This window comes from Somniosus microcephalus, chromosome 21, assembly GCF_052327205.1.
Source record: "Somniosus microcephalus isolate GS21.2 chromosome 21, FLI_Smic_1.0, whole genome shotgun sequence".
NCBI classification, from domain to species: Eukaryota; Metazoa; Chordata; class Chondrichthyes; order Squaliformes; family Somniosidae; genus Somniosus; species Somniosus microcephalus.
The window spans coordinates 5,058,468-5,075,442 of record NC_141007.1 but is presented as its reverse complement, the minus strand read 5'-3'; the positions used below and the strand labels follow the sequence as shown (position 1 = coordinate 5,075,442).

General features: G+C 45.8%; 1 protein-coding gene across 2 annotated transcripts in view; it reads right to left on the bottom strand.

Annotated features, from left to right (window-relative positions):
* Positions 1-13,622, bottom strand: part of LOC147102560 (jupiter microtubule associated homolog 1-like) — a 45,813-nt gene extending 32,191 nt beyond the window's left edge. Inside the window, exons 1-3 of one of the 2 annotated variants that reach the window (XM_085963209.1) lie at positions 13,468-13,622; positions 5,776-5,927; positions 1,336-1,463 (exon numbers count right to left, since the gene is read on the bottom strand). In XM_085963209.1, coding sequence (XP_085819335.1) covers positions 1,336-1,463; positions 5,776-5,927; positions 13,468-13,523 — 336 coding nt within the window. In that variant the 5' untranslated portion in view covers positions 13,524-13,622. Of the gene's footprint in view, positions 1-1,335; positions 1,464-5,775; positions 5,931-13,467 lie in introns of both variants that reach the window. The other variant, XM_085963208.1, reaches the window with a different exon arrangement.
* Between the last annotated feature and the right edge of the window lie 3,353 nt (positions 13,623-16,975).

Sequence of the window (16,975 nt, the reverse complement as noted above, 5' to 3'; positions counted from 1 at the left end):
CTACATTAGTGCTATATAAATGCAAGTTGTTGTTGAAGGCATCTCAGGTAAAAACAGTTTATCAAAATCCATGGCAAGCCAAAATTCTCAAACAAAACTTGCTTTCCAATTTACCAAAATGTTTGATCTTTAGTTCAGTTCTGATGAAGAGTACATAAAACATTAACCTGTCTTTTCTGTTTACAGATGCTGACAATCTATTTCCATCACTGATTGTGCAGATGTACTTTTATTCACAATATTCAGGAAGTACTTTCTATCTATCTTACGTTTCGGACATCCACCTGAAACAAAGCCCGTTCCCCCAGTGACTTTTCCTGGTATCTGTTATATTGAATCTCCTGGGTAAAATAACCTCAACAACTCATTAAGCCCCCTTCCCTGGCTGATTATAGCACATCAATTGAAATCATACCACTTGGTCCAATGTTTCAGGCAGCATACCAACTTTCTCCAGATAAATTGTTCACTACAGGAAGTGCTCAAATACTAGGTGACAAGTTGAGGAAAAAAGGATGTGTGTGTAAATAAATTCTCTTACATTTCCATAGCATCTCATCACATCACAAATCACTTCACAAAGGAAGTACAATTACTGTTGTACAGGTGAATGCACTCAGCAAGGTTCCACAAACAGCAATGAGATGACGAGCAGTTGATCGGTTTTTGGCAGTACTAGTTGAAGGACCAGGAGAATTAGCTGCTCTATTTCAATTAGTGCTGTAGGACCACAACATCTACAGGGCTTCTGTTCAACACCTCTTGTGCTCAAATTCTGGAGTGGGGCTTGAATCCAGAGAGCCATGGTGAAATGCCTTTCTGGAGAAGGGATTAAGGACATGGTGAGAAGTGGGTGATATTCAAATCCAGCAAAAGGAGCATGCTCATCAGGTCTAAATGCTCGACCCAGCCAATATTGGAAACACACCCATATAGAACTGCATCTTATTACAATGGTCCCCACAATTCTTCCAGAACCAAAAAAGGAATCTCCCACATTTTTCCACTTAGATCAAAATTAAAATTAAGCCCATTACTGGTCATTGCTCAGTTCTGATCAATTTATTCTGCATTGTTCTGGGAAGATTCAGAATCTGAAGCGTTGTGTTGGCTAAATTACAGCTGAACATCACACCATGGGACCGCACTCGTGTCCCACAGACACTGCACTAGCTTACAACTAATGGGAAGTGGCAAGTTAAGAAAAGGCTCGAGACCAGTCCAATCAACCAGGGATAACTTCAGCCCAACATGTACTACGAGATGCCCAGATACTCTGTAGCAAAACTCAAGTTTAAGTTACAAATCCAGCTGAATGTTGCCTGAATAGTTTACCAGAGTGTTGGGGGGTGTTTTCACAGTGTCAAAGATGCCACTTGTCTTGCCACCAGGAGGGTTTCTCCGTTGCTTTGGATCTGGTGATTCAGTGGTAGCTGCTCCAAAGATACCGCTGCTCTTTCCACCTAGAAATGGCAGAAAAATAAGAACTGGACAGCATAACACAGGCATCATCCAGCACGAGGCATTTCCATACCAGTCAGCCATACCTTCAGATTCCAACTCTATAAACAAATGGTGCGAAGGGAAAACATTTGCTTAATGGGTGATCAACTGTACACTTGAGTAATAGCAAAGGAGGTAATATTTGGCTAGGCAACAAGGCACTTAAAACTAGTCCTTGCAGTTCCATTTAGTCTCTGGTCAGCCTCAGTGGCACTGCAACAGTTGTCAGTGTCCCACAAGACATAGCTAATAGGAATGACAGTGTTGATAGCAATCAAAGGCAAGAATGTACAACAACCTGAAGCTAATCTCCTGCTAGCAGCCAGTGCACACTCCAGGGTAGGAATGCAGTAGTATCAGAGTTTTGATGCCCATCCATTAATTCAACTAAATCTACCTGGAAATGCATGCACATAAAAGCTGCCTTTTCAAGTGTCCAAAATGTTCTAAAGTTACATAGGAAGAACATAGGAACATGAGGAGGCCATTCAGCCCCTTGAGCCTATTCTACCATTCAATTAGATCATGGTTGATCTGTATCTCAACTCCATTATAAAGGCCAGAGGATATGAAATCAGGACAAGTAGCAGAATGGATAGCAAGCTGGCTACAAAATTAAAAATGGATTAGGGGGTTAAGGGTAGCTAGTCAGATTGGCAAAAGGTGGGAAGTGGTGTTCCACAAGGATCAGTGCTCGGACCAGTTCACTAGTTACATAAACGGTTTGGACTCTGGAATCGGAAGTACAATTTCATAATTTGCAGATGACACCCAATTGGGTGTCTAGTTAATAGAGGAGGATCATGACAAAATACAAGACGACATTAATAAACTTGCAGAATGGGTGTACAATTGGTAAATGAATTTCAATATAGACAAGTGTGAGGTGGTGCGTTTTAGCAGGAAGAATAGGGGCCACATACTGCTTCGAAAAGAGTGTAAATGGGGTAGAGGAGCAAAGGGATCTAGAGGTACAGATACACAAATTAGTAATGTTAATAAGGCCATAGAAAGCAAACAAAGCACTGGGATTAATTTCTAGAGGGATAGAATTGAAAAGCAGAGAAGTTATGTTAAACTTGCATAGAACATTGGTGAGACCACACTCGAGGACGGTGAACAGTTTTGGTCTCCATATTACAAAGGACAAAGGCACTGGAGACGGTGAAAAAAGATTTACAAGGGTGATACCAGAACTGGGAGGATATACCCATCAGGAAAGATTGAACAGGCTGAGGTTTTTTTTTGGGGGGGGGGGGGGGGGGGGCAGTGAAAGCAGAGGAAGACAACTAAAACTAGGGGTCATAAATACACGGTAGTCACTAATAAATCCAATAGGGAATTCAGAAGGAACTTCTTTACCCAGAGAGCAATTAGGATAGGGAACTTGTTACCACAACCAGTAATTGAGACAAATGGCCGGTCTGTGCTGTACATTATATGTAATTAATTTACCCACCCTGGTTCCATAGCCCATTGCTCCCATCTACACTCCTTACTGTGCCTCCTAACTTGGTGTCATCAGCAAACGTGGCAATACGGCTCTCTATTCCTTCATCCAAGTCATTTATAAATAGTGAAAAGCTGAGGCCCCAGTACAGATCCCTGGGGGACACCACTCCTCACATCCTGCCAACTGGAGTACACACCCATTATTCCTACACCGTCTCCTAACCAATTCCCTACCCAGGTCAAAACATTGCCTCCAATTCCACATGCTTCCACTTTTGTTAACAGTCTCGTGTGGAACCTTATCAAATGCCTTCTGGAAGTTGATAAACAACATCCCACTCCCTTATCTACCACATTAGTGACCTTCTCAAAAATTCCAACTAGGGTACAGGAAACTCCTGTTTAAACAGCACCTAAATATCCGGAATTCTCTATTAACCGGCAAAATTCATACTCCAAAAACACCTCAATAACCGGAAATGTTGCCGAGTCCGAGTCTCCTGCGGTGGCCGAGTTAGTCAGTGGGGGTAGTTCTCCAAACTGCCACTACTCGGCTTCTTGGCGCGGTCGGAAGTCCAAACACCTCAATAACAGGAGTCTGACTGTTAAAAATAGCCTCGGTAGATAACCCTCTCCATCATCCGAAATTTTTAATCAACCGGCACCATCCCGGTCCCGTCAGTGCCGGATACCAGAGTTTCCTGTAGTTAGGCTTGATTTGCCATTTACAAATCCATGCTGACTCATGTTGACCAAGGGCTCAGGTCACTATCCCAACTGACAGATTCCAATTCTGTTGGCATTCAACATTAATGAACTGAACTTGCATTTAGAACCTCTCCAATCAGGTTTTCACCCCTTCCACAGCACTGAAACAGTCACAAAGGACATCTCGTGACTAGCCATGGTGCACAATACCTCCATCCTTCTTGACCTGTCTGCAGCCTTTGCCAAAGTTGACCACACCATTCTCCAACACCTCTCTTCTGTTGTCCAGTTAATCAGGGTGCCCTCGCCTAGTTCCACTCTTGCCTATCCAGCAATAGCCAGAGAATCTCCTGCAGTGGCTTCTCTTCCCACTACGTAGTGTTCCAAGGATCTATCCGAGCTCCCCATTTACATGCTAGCCTTTGGCTCAACACGCCACATGTACACAGATGACCCCCAGCTCCTACCTCACCACCACCTCTCCCTCAATGCGATCACGCTGCTTGTTCAACATCCAGTCCTGCATGAGCAGAAATTTCCTCCAATTTAACAGTGGGAAGACCAAAGTCATTGTCTTCAGTCCCCACCACAAACTCCATACCCTCCCTTGCTATGCTGAACTAGACTGTTTGCATCCTACTTGGGGGGCCCCCCGGCCCCCCCCCCCCACCCCACCCCAAGATCAGCTTCCGACCCCATATCCTCAGTCACAAAGACCACCTACTTCCAACTCTAATCCACCCCTACTGCTGAAACCCTTAACCATGCTTGTTACCTCTAGACTTAACTATTCCACTACTCTTGGTCAGCCGCACCTCTTCTACCCCCCATAAATTTTAAGCTCATCCAAAACTCTGCTGCCTGTATCCTAGCAGTAAACCCCACTCACTCATCAACCGCGCTCTCAGCCCGACACTGGCTCCTGACACAACACCACGATCTTAAAATTCTCACCCTCTTGTCCAAATCCCTCCATAGCCTGCATTCCTCCAACCCTGACCTCCTGTGCATCCGCCGCTTCCTTTGTCCCACCATTTGCGGCCGTCTAGGCCCCACGCTCTGGAATTTCCTCCCTAAACCTTTCTGCCTCTCACCTTTAAAAGTTACCTTTTTGATCAAGTCTTTGGTCACCTGTCCTAATGTCTGCTCCTTTGGCTCAATGTCAACTTTTGACCAATTACTCTATGAAGCACCTTGGTACATTTGACTACATTAAAAGTGCTCTACGAATGCAAGTTGGTGTTATTTAAGCACCCTTCACCGAGGGAAATATTGCAGCCAATTTGCACAAGACTCCATAAACGACCAGAGAATCTGTTTTACTGATGTTGAATGAGGGATTAATGTAGGCCAGGATATCAGGAGACCTCCCCAGCTCTTCAAAGTGACTCGATCTTTTACATCCACCCGAGAGCAGACTGGACATCAGCTATACAAAAGACAGCACTGTTAACAGTGCAGCACTCCCTCAGCACTGACTGCTTGAAGACTCATTTAGCTTGGACCAGATGTTTTAAACTAGAGAATACCATGAGCCTTCAGGAACAGATTCTCTGGAGGCAAAAGTACATTTGGTCCATAGACTCAAGTTTAGATTTCACAAAAGAATATTGGCGCAAGGTGCAGATATGCCTTGTGGAATTAGATATTAGTCGATACAAGGAGCTAGTTTAATCTTGGATTCAGAAGCCCATGACTTGTCTTGAGGTACAGCACAACCCCATAGTTATTCCAACAGACTTAGTTTCACCTCCCAGCATACAGAATTCCTCAAACCCTTACCGATCTGCATTGTCTGTTAGAACAGACTATTACCGTTACACAAAATGTCTGTTCTGAACATAAATCGAAGTGTGAATTCTATTGCATGGCACACAATCCACTCAAACTCTGGAGTGACATTCTACACAAAGGTCTGCTCGGAGACTGCAAGTCTTTGATGGCATAAAATACCAAAAGTGGAGAACTAAAACACAATTCAGTATAATGCCCGCCAACAGCAGGCACCATTTTCAACAGGCTATAATGAGGGATTGTAGGGAACATGCGAGGCAGAAATTCAACTCAAGTCAGGCCTGTTTACTCAACCAGCCATCACACATTGCACTGTACCTGGAGGGTTGCTTCTTCTAGCCACAGGCTGGCTGTCAACTGGCGGTCCAAAGATATTCGATGCCGTCTTGTTTGACCGAGAATGCACTGGTTTGACATTTTCCTCCACCCCAAATGAGATGCTGGATCCGCCACCGGGAGGCTGCAACACTCTGCTTATAAAATAAAATATTTAAACTTCCATAAATCTCAAATATCCACAACATCGAAACAGCCCTCGAAGAGGGCTACTGAAGAGCATTATTCAGCTAATCACCAGGAAAAGGTTACACATACAGCATCATGGAAAGCAAATGGTACGTTAGCTTTTATTACAAAAGGGATTGGAGCACAAGTGTAAAGAAATCTTACTGCACAGAAGGCAGCCATTCACCCCGTGCTGACTCAGCTAGTCCCACTCTCCTGCCCGTTCCCCATAGCCCTGCAAAGTTTTCTCTTTCAAATACTTATCCAGCTCCCTTTTGAAAGACAAGATCGAGTCTTCCTCCACCACCCTTCAGGCAGTGTATTCCAGATCCTAACCACTCGCTGCATAAAAAGTTTGGTTCTTTCGCCAATCACTTAAATCTGTGTCCTCTGGTTCTCTACCCTTCCGCCAATGGGAACAGTTCCTCTAGCCACTCTGTTCAGACCCTTCATGATTTTGAACACCTCCATCAAATCTCCTCTCAATCCTCTCTGCTCCAAGGAGAACAACCCCAGCTTCTCCAGTCTATCAATGTAACTGAAGTCCCTCATTCCTGGAATCATTCTCAAATTGTTTCTGCATCTTCTCGAAGGCCTTCACATCCTTCCTAAAATGCAGTGCCCAGAATTGGACACAGTACTCCAGTTGGGGCCAGACCAGTGTTTTATACAGGATCATCATAATTTCCACACTTTTGTACTCGATACCTCTATGAAGCCCAGGATCCCATAAGCCTTTTTAACTGCTTTCTCAACCTGCCCTGCCACCTTCAACGATTTGTGCACACATACCCCCAGGTCTCTGTGCACCCCTTTAGGATTGTACCATTTAGTTTATTTGTCCTCTCCTCATTCTTTCTACCAAAATGCATCACTTCACACTTTTCTGCGTTACATTTCATCTGCCACATATCTGCCCATTTCACCGGCCTGTTTGTCTTCCTGAAGTCTATCACTCTCCTCCTCACTGTTCACTATACTTCCAAGTTTTGTCTCGTCTGCAAATGTTGAAATTGTGCCCTGTGCACCCACATCCAAGTCATTAATATACATCAAGAAAGCAGTGGTCCTAGAACCGACCCCTGGGGAACACCACTGTATACCTTCCTCCAGTCTGAAAAACAACCGCTCACCACTGTTTCCTTAGCCAATTCCATATCCATGCTGCCACTGTCCCTTTTATTCCATGGGCTTCAACTTTGCTGGCGAGCCCATTATGTGGCACTTTGACAAATGCCTTTTGGAAATCCATGTACACCACATCAACCACATTACCCTCATCAACCCTGTTACCTCATCAAAAAACTCGATCAAGTTGGTTAAACACGATTTGCCTTTAACAAATCTGTGCTGGCTTTCCTTAATTAATTCCCCCCCCTCCAAGTGACTTAATTTTGTCACAGAAAATGCTGTAAACACTCAGATCAGGCAGCATTGTGGACCTAATTTTGTCCCTGATTACTGTTTCTAAAAGCTTCCCCACTACTGAGGTTAAACTGACTGGCCTGTAGTTGCTGGGTTTATCTTTACACCCTTTTTTGAGGATTGGAATATTATGGCCAGTACCTCCACAATTTCCACCCTCAATATCCTAGGATGCATCCCATCCACTCCTGGTGATTCAAGTACAGCCTGCCTTTCTAATACTACTTCTTTCTCAATTCTTATCCCATCCAGTATCTCCTCTACCCCCTCCTTCACTATGTCTATGGCAGCATCCTCTTATTTGGTGAAAACAGATGCAAAGTACTCATTTAGTACCTCAGCCATACCCTCTGCCTCCATGCATAGGTCTCCTTTTTGGTCCCTAATCGGCCCCACCCCTCCTCTTACTACCCTTTTACTATTTATAAGCCTATAGAAGACTTTTGAATTACCTATTATGTTGGCTGCCAATCTATTCTCGTGCCCCTCTTTCACTTCCTGACCTTTCTGTATATAATCTCATTCTCAGATGTATTTGCAACCTGACATCCGTCATACACGCTCTTTGCGCTTCAACATATTGGCTATCTGTTTCGTCATCCAAGGAACTGACTTTAGTTGCCCTGTCTTCCCCCCCACCCCCTCCCCTAGTGGGAATGTACCTCGACTGTACCCAAACTATTTCCTCTTTAAAGGCAGCCCATTGTTCCACTACAGTTTTGCCTGCCAATCTTTGATTCCAGTTTACCCAGGCCAGATCCATTCTCATCCAACTGAAATTGGCCTTCCCCCAGTTAAACATTCTCTTACTCTAGATTGCTCCCTGTCCTTTTCCAAAGCTAATCTACACATTATGACACTATGATCACAGTTCCCTAAATGTTCTCCTACTGTCACTTGCTCCACTTGAGCTACCTCATCCCCAGAACCAGCAATGCCTCCTTCCTCATTGGGCCAGAAACACTGATCAAGAAAGTTCTCCTGAACACTTCAGAAATTCTTCCCCCTCTCTGCCTTTTACACTATTATCCCAGTCTATATTAGGATAATTGAAGTCCCCCATTATCACTACTCTAGTTCTTGCACCACTAATTTCTCTGCAAATTTGCCCCTCCATATCTTTCCCACAAGTTGGTAGCCTATAGAATACACCTAGTGTCATGCACCTTTATTATTTATTAACTCTAGCCATATAGATTCTGTCCTTGACCCCTCCAGGACATCCTCCCTCTCCAGCACCAACCTTCTCTCTAACCATTACTGCCACACCACCTCCCATCTTTCCTTCCCTAAACACCTTATAACCAGGAATATTTAATACCCAATCCTGCCCTTTTTTGAGCCAGGTCTCCATCATTGCCACATCATATCCCCATGTGTCTATTTCTGCCTGCAGCTCACTTACCTTGTTTACTACGCTTCGTGCAGTCACATACATACACTGTAAACCCATCCGAGACCATCTTGTATTCTTAGTTGGACCCCACCCAATACCTTACTGTTTTATTTCAGTGCTCGCTGCCTCTTCCAATCCTCCAAGCACTGCATGTCCCCTTTCTAATTACATCCTGGTATCCAGCCCCCTGCCAAATTAATTTTACAAGTTACAACATTGAAGCAGGCCAGTCGGTCCAACCAGTTGTGTCAGCATTTACCCTCCACATGAGCAAATAGTTCGAAATCACAATTACCCATCCTGATCCCACATTCCTTCATCCACCTGTCCAATCTAATAACATAACAAATAGGAGCAGGAGTAGGCCAATCGGCCCCTCGAGCCTGCTCCGCCATTCAATAAGATCATATCTGATCCTAACCGCCAACCCACTATCACAGAACCATCTCCTGAATCTAAGAATTAGACACATGAAATAGGAGCAGGATCAGGCTACATGGCCCCTGGGCCCGCTCCGCTACCCACAGGGCCATGACCGATCCGAACCTAGACTCATGTCCAAATTCCTGCCCGCAACCCTTAATTCCCTTTACTTCTAGGAAACTGTCTATTTCTGTTTTAAATTTATGTAATGATGTAGCTTCTACAGTTTTTTGGGGCAGCATATTCCATGGACCTACCACCCTCTGAGTGAAGTAGTTCCTCCTCATCTCAGTTTAGAACGAGCAGCCCCTTATTCTAAGACTATGCCCCCTAGTTCTAGTTTCACCCATCATCGGGAACATCCTCCCCGCATCCACCCGATCCAACCCCTTCACAATCTTATGTTTCAATAAGATCGCCTCTCATTCTTCTGAACTCCAATGAGTAGAGTCCCAATCTACTCAACCTCTCCTCATATGTCCATCCCCTCATCCCCGGGATTAACCGAGTGAACCTTCTTTGTACTGACTCGAGAGCAAGTACGTCCTTTCTTAAGTATGGACACCAAAACTGTACGCAGTATTCCAGGTGCGGTCTCACCAATACCTTGTACAACTGAAGCAATGCCTCCCTATTTTTATATTCTATCCCCCTAGCAATGAAAGCCAACATTCCATTGGCCTTCTTAATCACTTGCTGCACCTGCATACTAACCTTTTGAGTTTCGTGCACCAGGACCCCCAGATCCCTTTGTACTTCAGTACTTTCCAGTTTCTTGCCATTAAGATAATAACTTGCTCTACGATTTTTCCTGCCAAAGTGCATAACCTCACACTTTCCAGTATTGTATTCCATCTGCCAAATCTCTGCCCACTTATTTAGCCTGTCTATGTCCCCTTGCAGGTTTTTTATGTCCTCCTCACTCACTACTTTCCCTCCCATCTTAGTATCATCTGCAAACTTTGATATGTTACACTCGGTCCCCTCCTCCAAATTGTTAATATAGATTGTAAAGAGTTGGGGACCCAGCACTGACCCCTGCGGAACACCACTAGTTACTGATTGCCAGTCTGAGAATGAACCATTTATCCCAACTCTCTGCCTTCTGTTAGATAGCCAATCCTCTATCCATGCCAGAATATTACCCCCAATCCTGTGATTTTTATCTTAAGCAATAATCTTGTGTGGCACCTTGTCAAATGCCTTTTGGAAGTCTAAATACACTATATCCACTGGTTCCCCTTTATCCACCCTATATGTTACTTCCTCAAAGAACTCCAGCAAATTTGTCAAACATGACTTCCCCTTCATAAAACCATGCTGACTTTGTCCTATTAAATTATGATTATCCAAATGTCCTGTTACTGTCTCCTTAATAATGGACTCCAAAATTTTACCTACCACAGATGTTAGGCTAACCGGTCTATAGTTTCCAGCCTTCTGTCTGCTGCCCTTTTTAAATAAAGGGTGGTACATTAGCAGTTTCCCAGTCTGCTGGGACCATTGCCGAGTCCAGGGAGTTTTGGAAGATTATTACCAATGCATCCACAATCCCTACCGCCACTTCCCTCAAGACCCTAGGATGTAAGCCATCAGGTCCAGGTGATTTATCCGCCTTGAGTCCCATTATTTTACCGAGTACCACTTCCTTAGTGATTTTGATCGTGTTTAGCTCCTCCCCCCCCCTTTAGCCCCCTGTTTGTCCAGTGTTGGGATATTCTTAGTGTCCTCTACTGTAAAGACTGATGTAAAATATTCAGGGTTTTTGTCATCGCCATATTTCCCACCATTAATTTCCCAGTCTCATCCTCTAAGGGACCAACATTTACTTTAGCCACCCTTTCTCTTTTTATATAACTATAAAAACTCTTACTATCTGTTTTTATATATAATCTTGAATGAACGCAAATTCCACTAACAAGACAGTATGAACAAAAAGTCAGCCACCTAAAACATTTATCGTTTCTCTCCCCACAGATGCTGCCTGACCTGCTCAGTATTCCCAGCATTGTGTGTTTTTATTACAGTATGAACATGCTGTTCAATAGGAACAGTACCTCAAAAGTAGTGTCAATTCTCTCTCCCTACACAGCTTCAGAAAGGCTGGGCAGTACAGCTGTCCACCACAAAGCTTCTGAAACAATCCATTCCCAACACATCAGCCCACAAGTACAGGGAAGCTCACTTAAATGGAAATAAATTTGGAAACAATGAGAATTTAACCAAATGCAGTGTCAGAATAAAGATCAGAAAAGCCACCTGAATCAATCTAGCCCTAGACCCTTTAAACTTCAGATAATACAGCAAGACCCCACCTTTGTCATCTCATTCTCTATACCAAATCACAAGGAAACTTCTAGCAGATTGAAGGATTAGTATACTGTAAGCATTTTAAACAGGAGCACATTTAAAGTGCTGGCGAACAGACATTATTGAATGAAACAGCAGATGGCAAATGCACAACCACTCCCTCCACTTAGCAGCATCCAAGTTTAAGTTACTGAACCAGAGGCTGTGTTAAATCAGAACAATGAATTAATGCCAAAGGAGCTGTGCAAAATGTGCGTTCTGCCATGCATATGCACCATGTTCAAACAAGCAAATCTGGATTGTAAACCCTCATTAAAGACAGACTAACTGAGCTCCCCAGTGCACATTACCCACTGGTATAGCACCAAGCCAGACAAAAGGTCTGCACCCAAACACAGGCAGTCTCCTCTCTACACATGCAGACAATTTGTACGTCAGCTAAAAGATCATGGGTACAGCCGGATCTGGGAGTACGCAACTGGCTTTATCTAAACTCATCTTCCCCTCCAAAAAAGCTGGGGTGGTGGGGAGAACGCAATCCAGGGTTCCTGCCCCTGATCAGTGACACCCTTCCTTAAAAAGGCAATTGCTGAACAAACATGACTGGAAATAGCATAGCTGAAGACCACCGGTTTCCTACAATAGAGAGTGAATGGAAGACCCACCCATGTTTCTGGAACAGGATCATTTAACAGGGACCAATATCATTTCAGGCACTGCTACAGCATTGAATATTGCTGACTCAGTCATCTCAAAACCACCACACTCTTAACACATTCACCAACTATGACAGGAGCAACCACCAGCAGCAGAGCTTTGGAAAAATTCTGAATAAAAGATGGACGGCAATTTGCGTTCAAGATGTGTACAGACTGCTCGAGATGAACGCCATTCTGTCAGAATCATTCAGCTCTCTTTACATTCATACTGACCCCTTAGAACACAAAGAACATACTGAATATCTTCCAAAAAGGCTTAAACAAAGGGCTCATTTTTTCCAATTAAGGTTATTGCCACAACTGCTCCAGCACAGTTTAAAGATGTACCCATGTTCCAAAGTAGCTGTTAATGGACTGAGTCCATTATTAGTGACTCATCCATTAACCCCACTGCTCACAGTTGGCTGTAACAGATTAAGCCACACGCACTGCGTCTGCCTCAAAGAATCAGGTTAGAATTAGCTTTATTAAAAAAATGCAGCACAGCACCCGAGTGGGGAACAGCCAGGGTTCAAGGGGCAGCACCCCAGAGAGGAGGGGGGAGGGGGGAGGGGGGGGGGGGGGGGGAGAAAAGGAGAGAAACAGCCAGGGTTCAAGGGGCAGCACCCCAGAGTGAGGGGGAACAGCCCAGGTTCAAGGGGCAGCGCCCCAAAGTGAGGGGGGAACAGCCAGGGTTCGAGGGGCAGTTCCCCAGAATAGGGGGACAGCCAGGGTTCAAGGGGCAGCGCCCCAGAGGGGGGACAGCCAGGGTTCAACGCCCCAGAGGGGGGACAGCCAGGGTTCAAGGGGCAGCGCCCCCGAGGGGGGACAGCCAGGGTTCAAGGGGCAGCGCCCCAGAGTGCAATTGATGGAGTGGGCGGGATATCCCACACACAGCGGGCGGCTCCGGACCCCTCCCTGCGCAGACACCGGGCGATAGCCGGCCCAGACCCGCCCACAACCCGGGGGGATAGACAGACCACTGCAACCGCCGGCCCTTCGTCTCTGCGCCTCACACCGGGCCGGGGGGGGGGGGGTGGCGAGGGAGGTCCGGGCCGGGGGGGGGGGGGGGGGAATGGAGGGAACCGGCCGGGGGGATGGAGGGAACCGGCCGGGGGGAGGGACGGGAGGGGAGGGTCGGTCCGGGCCAGGGGCAGGGTCCGGGCCGGGGCCCGGTACCTTTCCCCGCCCCTCCCTCCTGAGCAGCACAAAGCCGGTGTCCAGGGTTGGAGCGGCCGACCGCCACAGGGCTACCTGGAGCTGCTGCGGCCCGTGGAGTCGAGGCCCTGGTATATGGTGGTGGTGGTCATGTCGAGCGCCGGTCGCTGCTTCCCTTCTCTCCCAGTCCGCTATAAGCTCGCGCTCCTCCGTCTCTTGCCAGCAACTGCCCGCTCGCCGCCGCTTCTTTATAAACCGCCCTCGCCAGGCCCCGCCCCTGCTGCTCTCCCATTGGTGCAAACCCCAGGCTGTCCCGCCACTCGCTACCTCACTGGCGTGAAAAACACACGGTGGGCGGGCTTTCAAACAAAACCAGCCGCTGTATTGGCTGCGGCTCCTGTCAGTCATTGCCGGGGAGAGGGGCGGGCTGCCCGTGCCGCGGGGGTGACGTAATCAACAGGCTTTTGTCTGACTTCAGGTGACGTAATGCAACAGCCAAGGCAAGTCTTCACTGCACCGGCAGGGGGCTCCCATCACTGCCCCATCAAACACTCCCAGGGCAGGTAGAGCACGGGTAAGATGCAGATTAAAGCTCACTTTACTCTGTCCCATCAAACACTCCCAGGGCAGGTACAGCACGGGTTAAATACAGAGTAAAGCTTCTGTTACACTGTCCCATCAAACACTCCCAGGGCAGGTACAGCATGAGTTAGATACAGATTAAATCTCCCTTTACACTTTCCCAACAAACACTCCGAGAGCAGGGACAGTGGGTAACATACAGAGTAAATATCCATCCACACTTTCCCATCAAACATTCCCAGAGCAGGTACAGCTCAGTTAGATACAGAGTAAAGCACCCTCTACACTGCCCTATCAAACACTCCCGGGGCAGGTACAGCATGGGTTAGATGCAGCGTAAAGTTCCCTCTACACTGTCCAAATAAACATTCCCAGGGCAGTGTCTGGGGGTCAGATAAAAGTTTTGTAAGATTTCGCAAAATTTTGGAAATTTCTGTAGCCCCTGAAGATTATTTGATTAAAAGAAAACCTGGTTGGAATGTACCTTAAAAACCCAGGGCATCAAAAATGGCTGTCAGGCCTCGTGGCAGAAGACAAAGGCAGCCTGTCTGAACATCTGCCATCACTGACTGAAGTACTTGAGGTACTTAAAACTGTCAATCAACTGCGGTTTAGGAAGTTCAACAGAGGAACAAAAGGATTGTTTGTTTACACGAGCTCTCTACAATGTTGACTCAAGGGCTTAAGTACTTAAAGCTGTCAATCAGTTGTGGGTGGGCGGTGACCACAAGACAATGGATTGTTTACAAAGCACTTGAGTGCTGTTGACTGAACACTTAAGGATTTGTTTGTCCAGCACTTGAGACATTTTAAACTGAGCACAAACCAGTTAAACGAATGGGAAACACATTCAAACCCATTACAGTCAATGGGGACAGATCGGTCCCTTTTGTATAGCCCAGATACATCCAGATTTGGTCGCGAAGATAACAGCTCCCAATGGGGTATAAAGATAGCCCCTCAGGAAGCCATTCTCTCTCTCTCTGCCGCCTTGCCTCCGATGCCCTGCTTACAAGAGGAACAGCTCAACAGCCCGCCCAAAGAAGTGGAATTCCAGCAGTTACTTTTGAATTACTGGGGTATCTCTACTTCGGGGCGGTGAAGAATCTAAGACAGACCGCAGGGGCACGGAGCAGGCGTTCACTGGTGAGCTTAAGCTTTCTGGCCCATTACAAGGCAACCTAGATAGGTGTTAGGGGTGGGAATTAAAGGGGAATTTTGCCAAATTGTAATTTTAGTCAATTTTCCCTCGATGTGTCTGTTTCTCCTCCCCGTTAAGTAAAAGTGTGCTGTATTAAGCAAAGGTGTGCTGTATTAAGTAAAAGTGTGCTGTATTAAGTAAAAGTGTGCTGTATTCATCATTATTTTCAATTTATTCTTTATTTAAATAAATCCTGGTCTTCTTTGCACCCAACCACGAGTCTCGTTTTGTCTACATCGCTACTGAAATAAGTCCGGCGGTCAGAACCAGAAAGGGGAGCGATTTGAAACCGCAAGGGGCCTGGAGCAGCTCAGATACTTCTGCCTGGCCAGAGACAAACCCCAGGGGCAACCAAAATCACACCCCAACTACCCCCCCCCTTTTGCTACAGCTCCCTCTACAATGTCTCATGAAACACTCCCCGGCCAGCTACAGCACAGGGTCAGATACAAAGTAAAGCTCCCTCTACACTGTCCCATCAAACACCCCCAGGGCAAGTACAGCACGGGTTAGATACATAATAAAGCTCCCTCTACACTGTCCCATCAAACACTCCCAGGGCAGGTACAGCATGGGCTAGATACAGCGTAAAGCTCCCTCTACAATTGTAAGGAGTGGTGTGTGTGGTCAGCTTCACCTCTGACTCCCTGAGCGGTTCGAATCGCTCCCATTCCTTTGGTTCTAGACTTTGGACTTATTTGGGGGTTGTAATGAAATTGCAACAGACAACTGGGTTGGTCAAAAGAATTGAGATCTTTATTTTGAGACAGGAAAATATACAATACAATAAAACTTATACTCTAAAAGGGTGGGGAACACTCAGAATATGCGAGGGAGAATTACAATAGACAAAAAAATGCCTTACCCTCCCAACCCCACTATCCTAACTAAGTTGAAATCCAGAGGACCAGGAAATGCTCGCCAAACAACTTTCTTGACAGATTGTAGAGGTTCGCGATTTCGGGGTTCTCCTTAGTTGTGGCGGTTGGGGCCTGCCGTACCCCGGAAGTGGTAGAAGACTGCACCTGCGTTGGGTCTTCAGTTTGGGTTTGTCCGCTGATGCGGTTAGCTGCATAGTTGGATGTATCGGGTAAGACTCAAATGTCTTTGGTTAGGTAAAGTGTTTAGGGTCTTTTGTGTCAAATCTTACCCAGGGGTAAGCCAGACTAGCCTGTAGAGTGGAAACAAGTTTTGATTTTCGAATTTTTGGTGGTTGATTTCTTGTTGGTCGTGGTGGCCCAATATTACCTGGTTGGTGGTAATACTGTATATTGGTAGTTGTTGGTTTCTTGAAGCTTTTGGATGCCGCGACTTTCCTTTTCCTTCTTCTTTCTTCAAGTCTCTGATTCTCCGACTAAGTACGGTAATGATGATATCTTTTTCTGAACCGTACTTTCTCTCCTGTACTGAACTCGTGTTCTGACTGTGTGCTCCGATGATGAACGCACTGTTGGATGACTGAACTGCTTCTGATGACGAACTGTTTCACTGAACAAGCAGACCTCAATGATACTGGTTTGAGGCCTGGCTTATCTGACCGCCAAATCTCTGGTTCCTTTGTAAAATTTGGCTGGCTCGTTATTTTTAATATGTTTTAAAACTTTAACGAGCTTCGGGGATGGCCCATTTAACTTTAATGAGCTTTGGGGATGGTCCATCTATTCTTAATTGACCTTTAACTGGTTTTGGGATTGCCTTGAAACCAGTTTAAAAATGTAAAACGTTTTGGAAATCTCTCTGATTGTTTTTGAACTGCTGTTTGATTGTTGTTTCCTGCTGGGCCATGTTCTCTTTTGTTTTGCTGTGGGCATGTACTGTTTT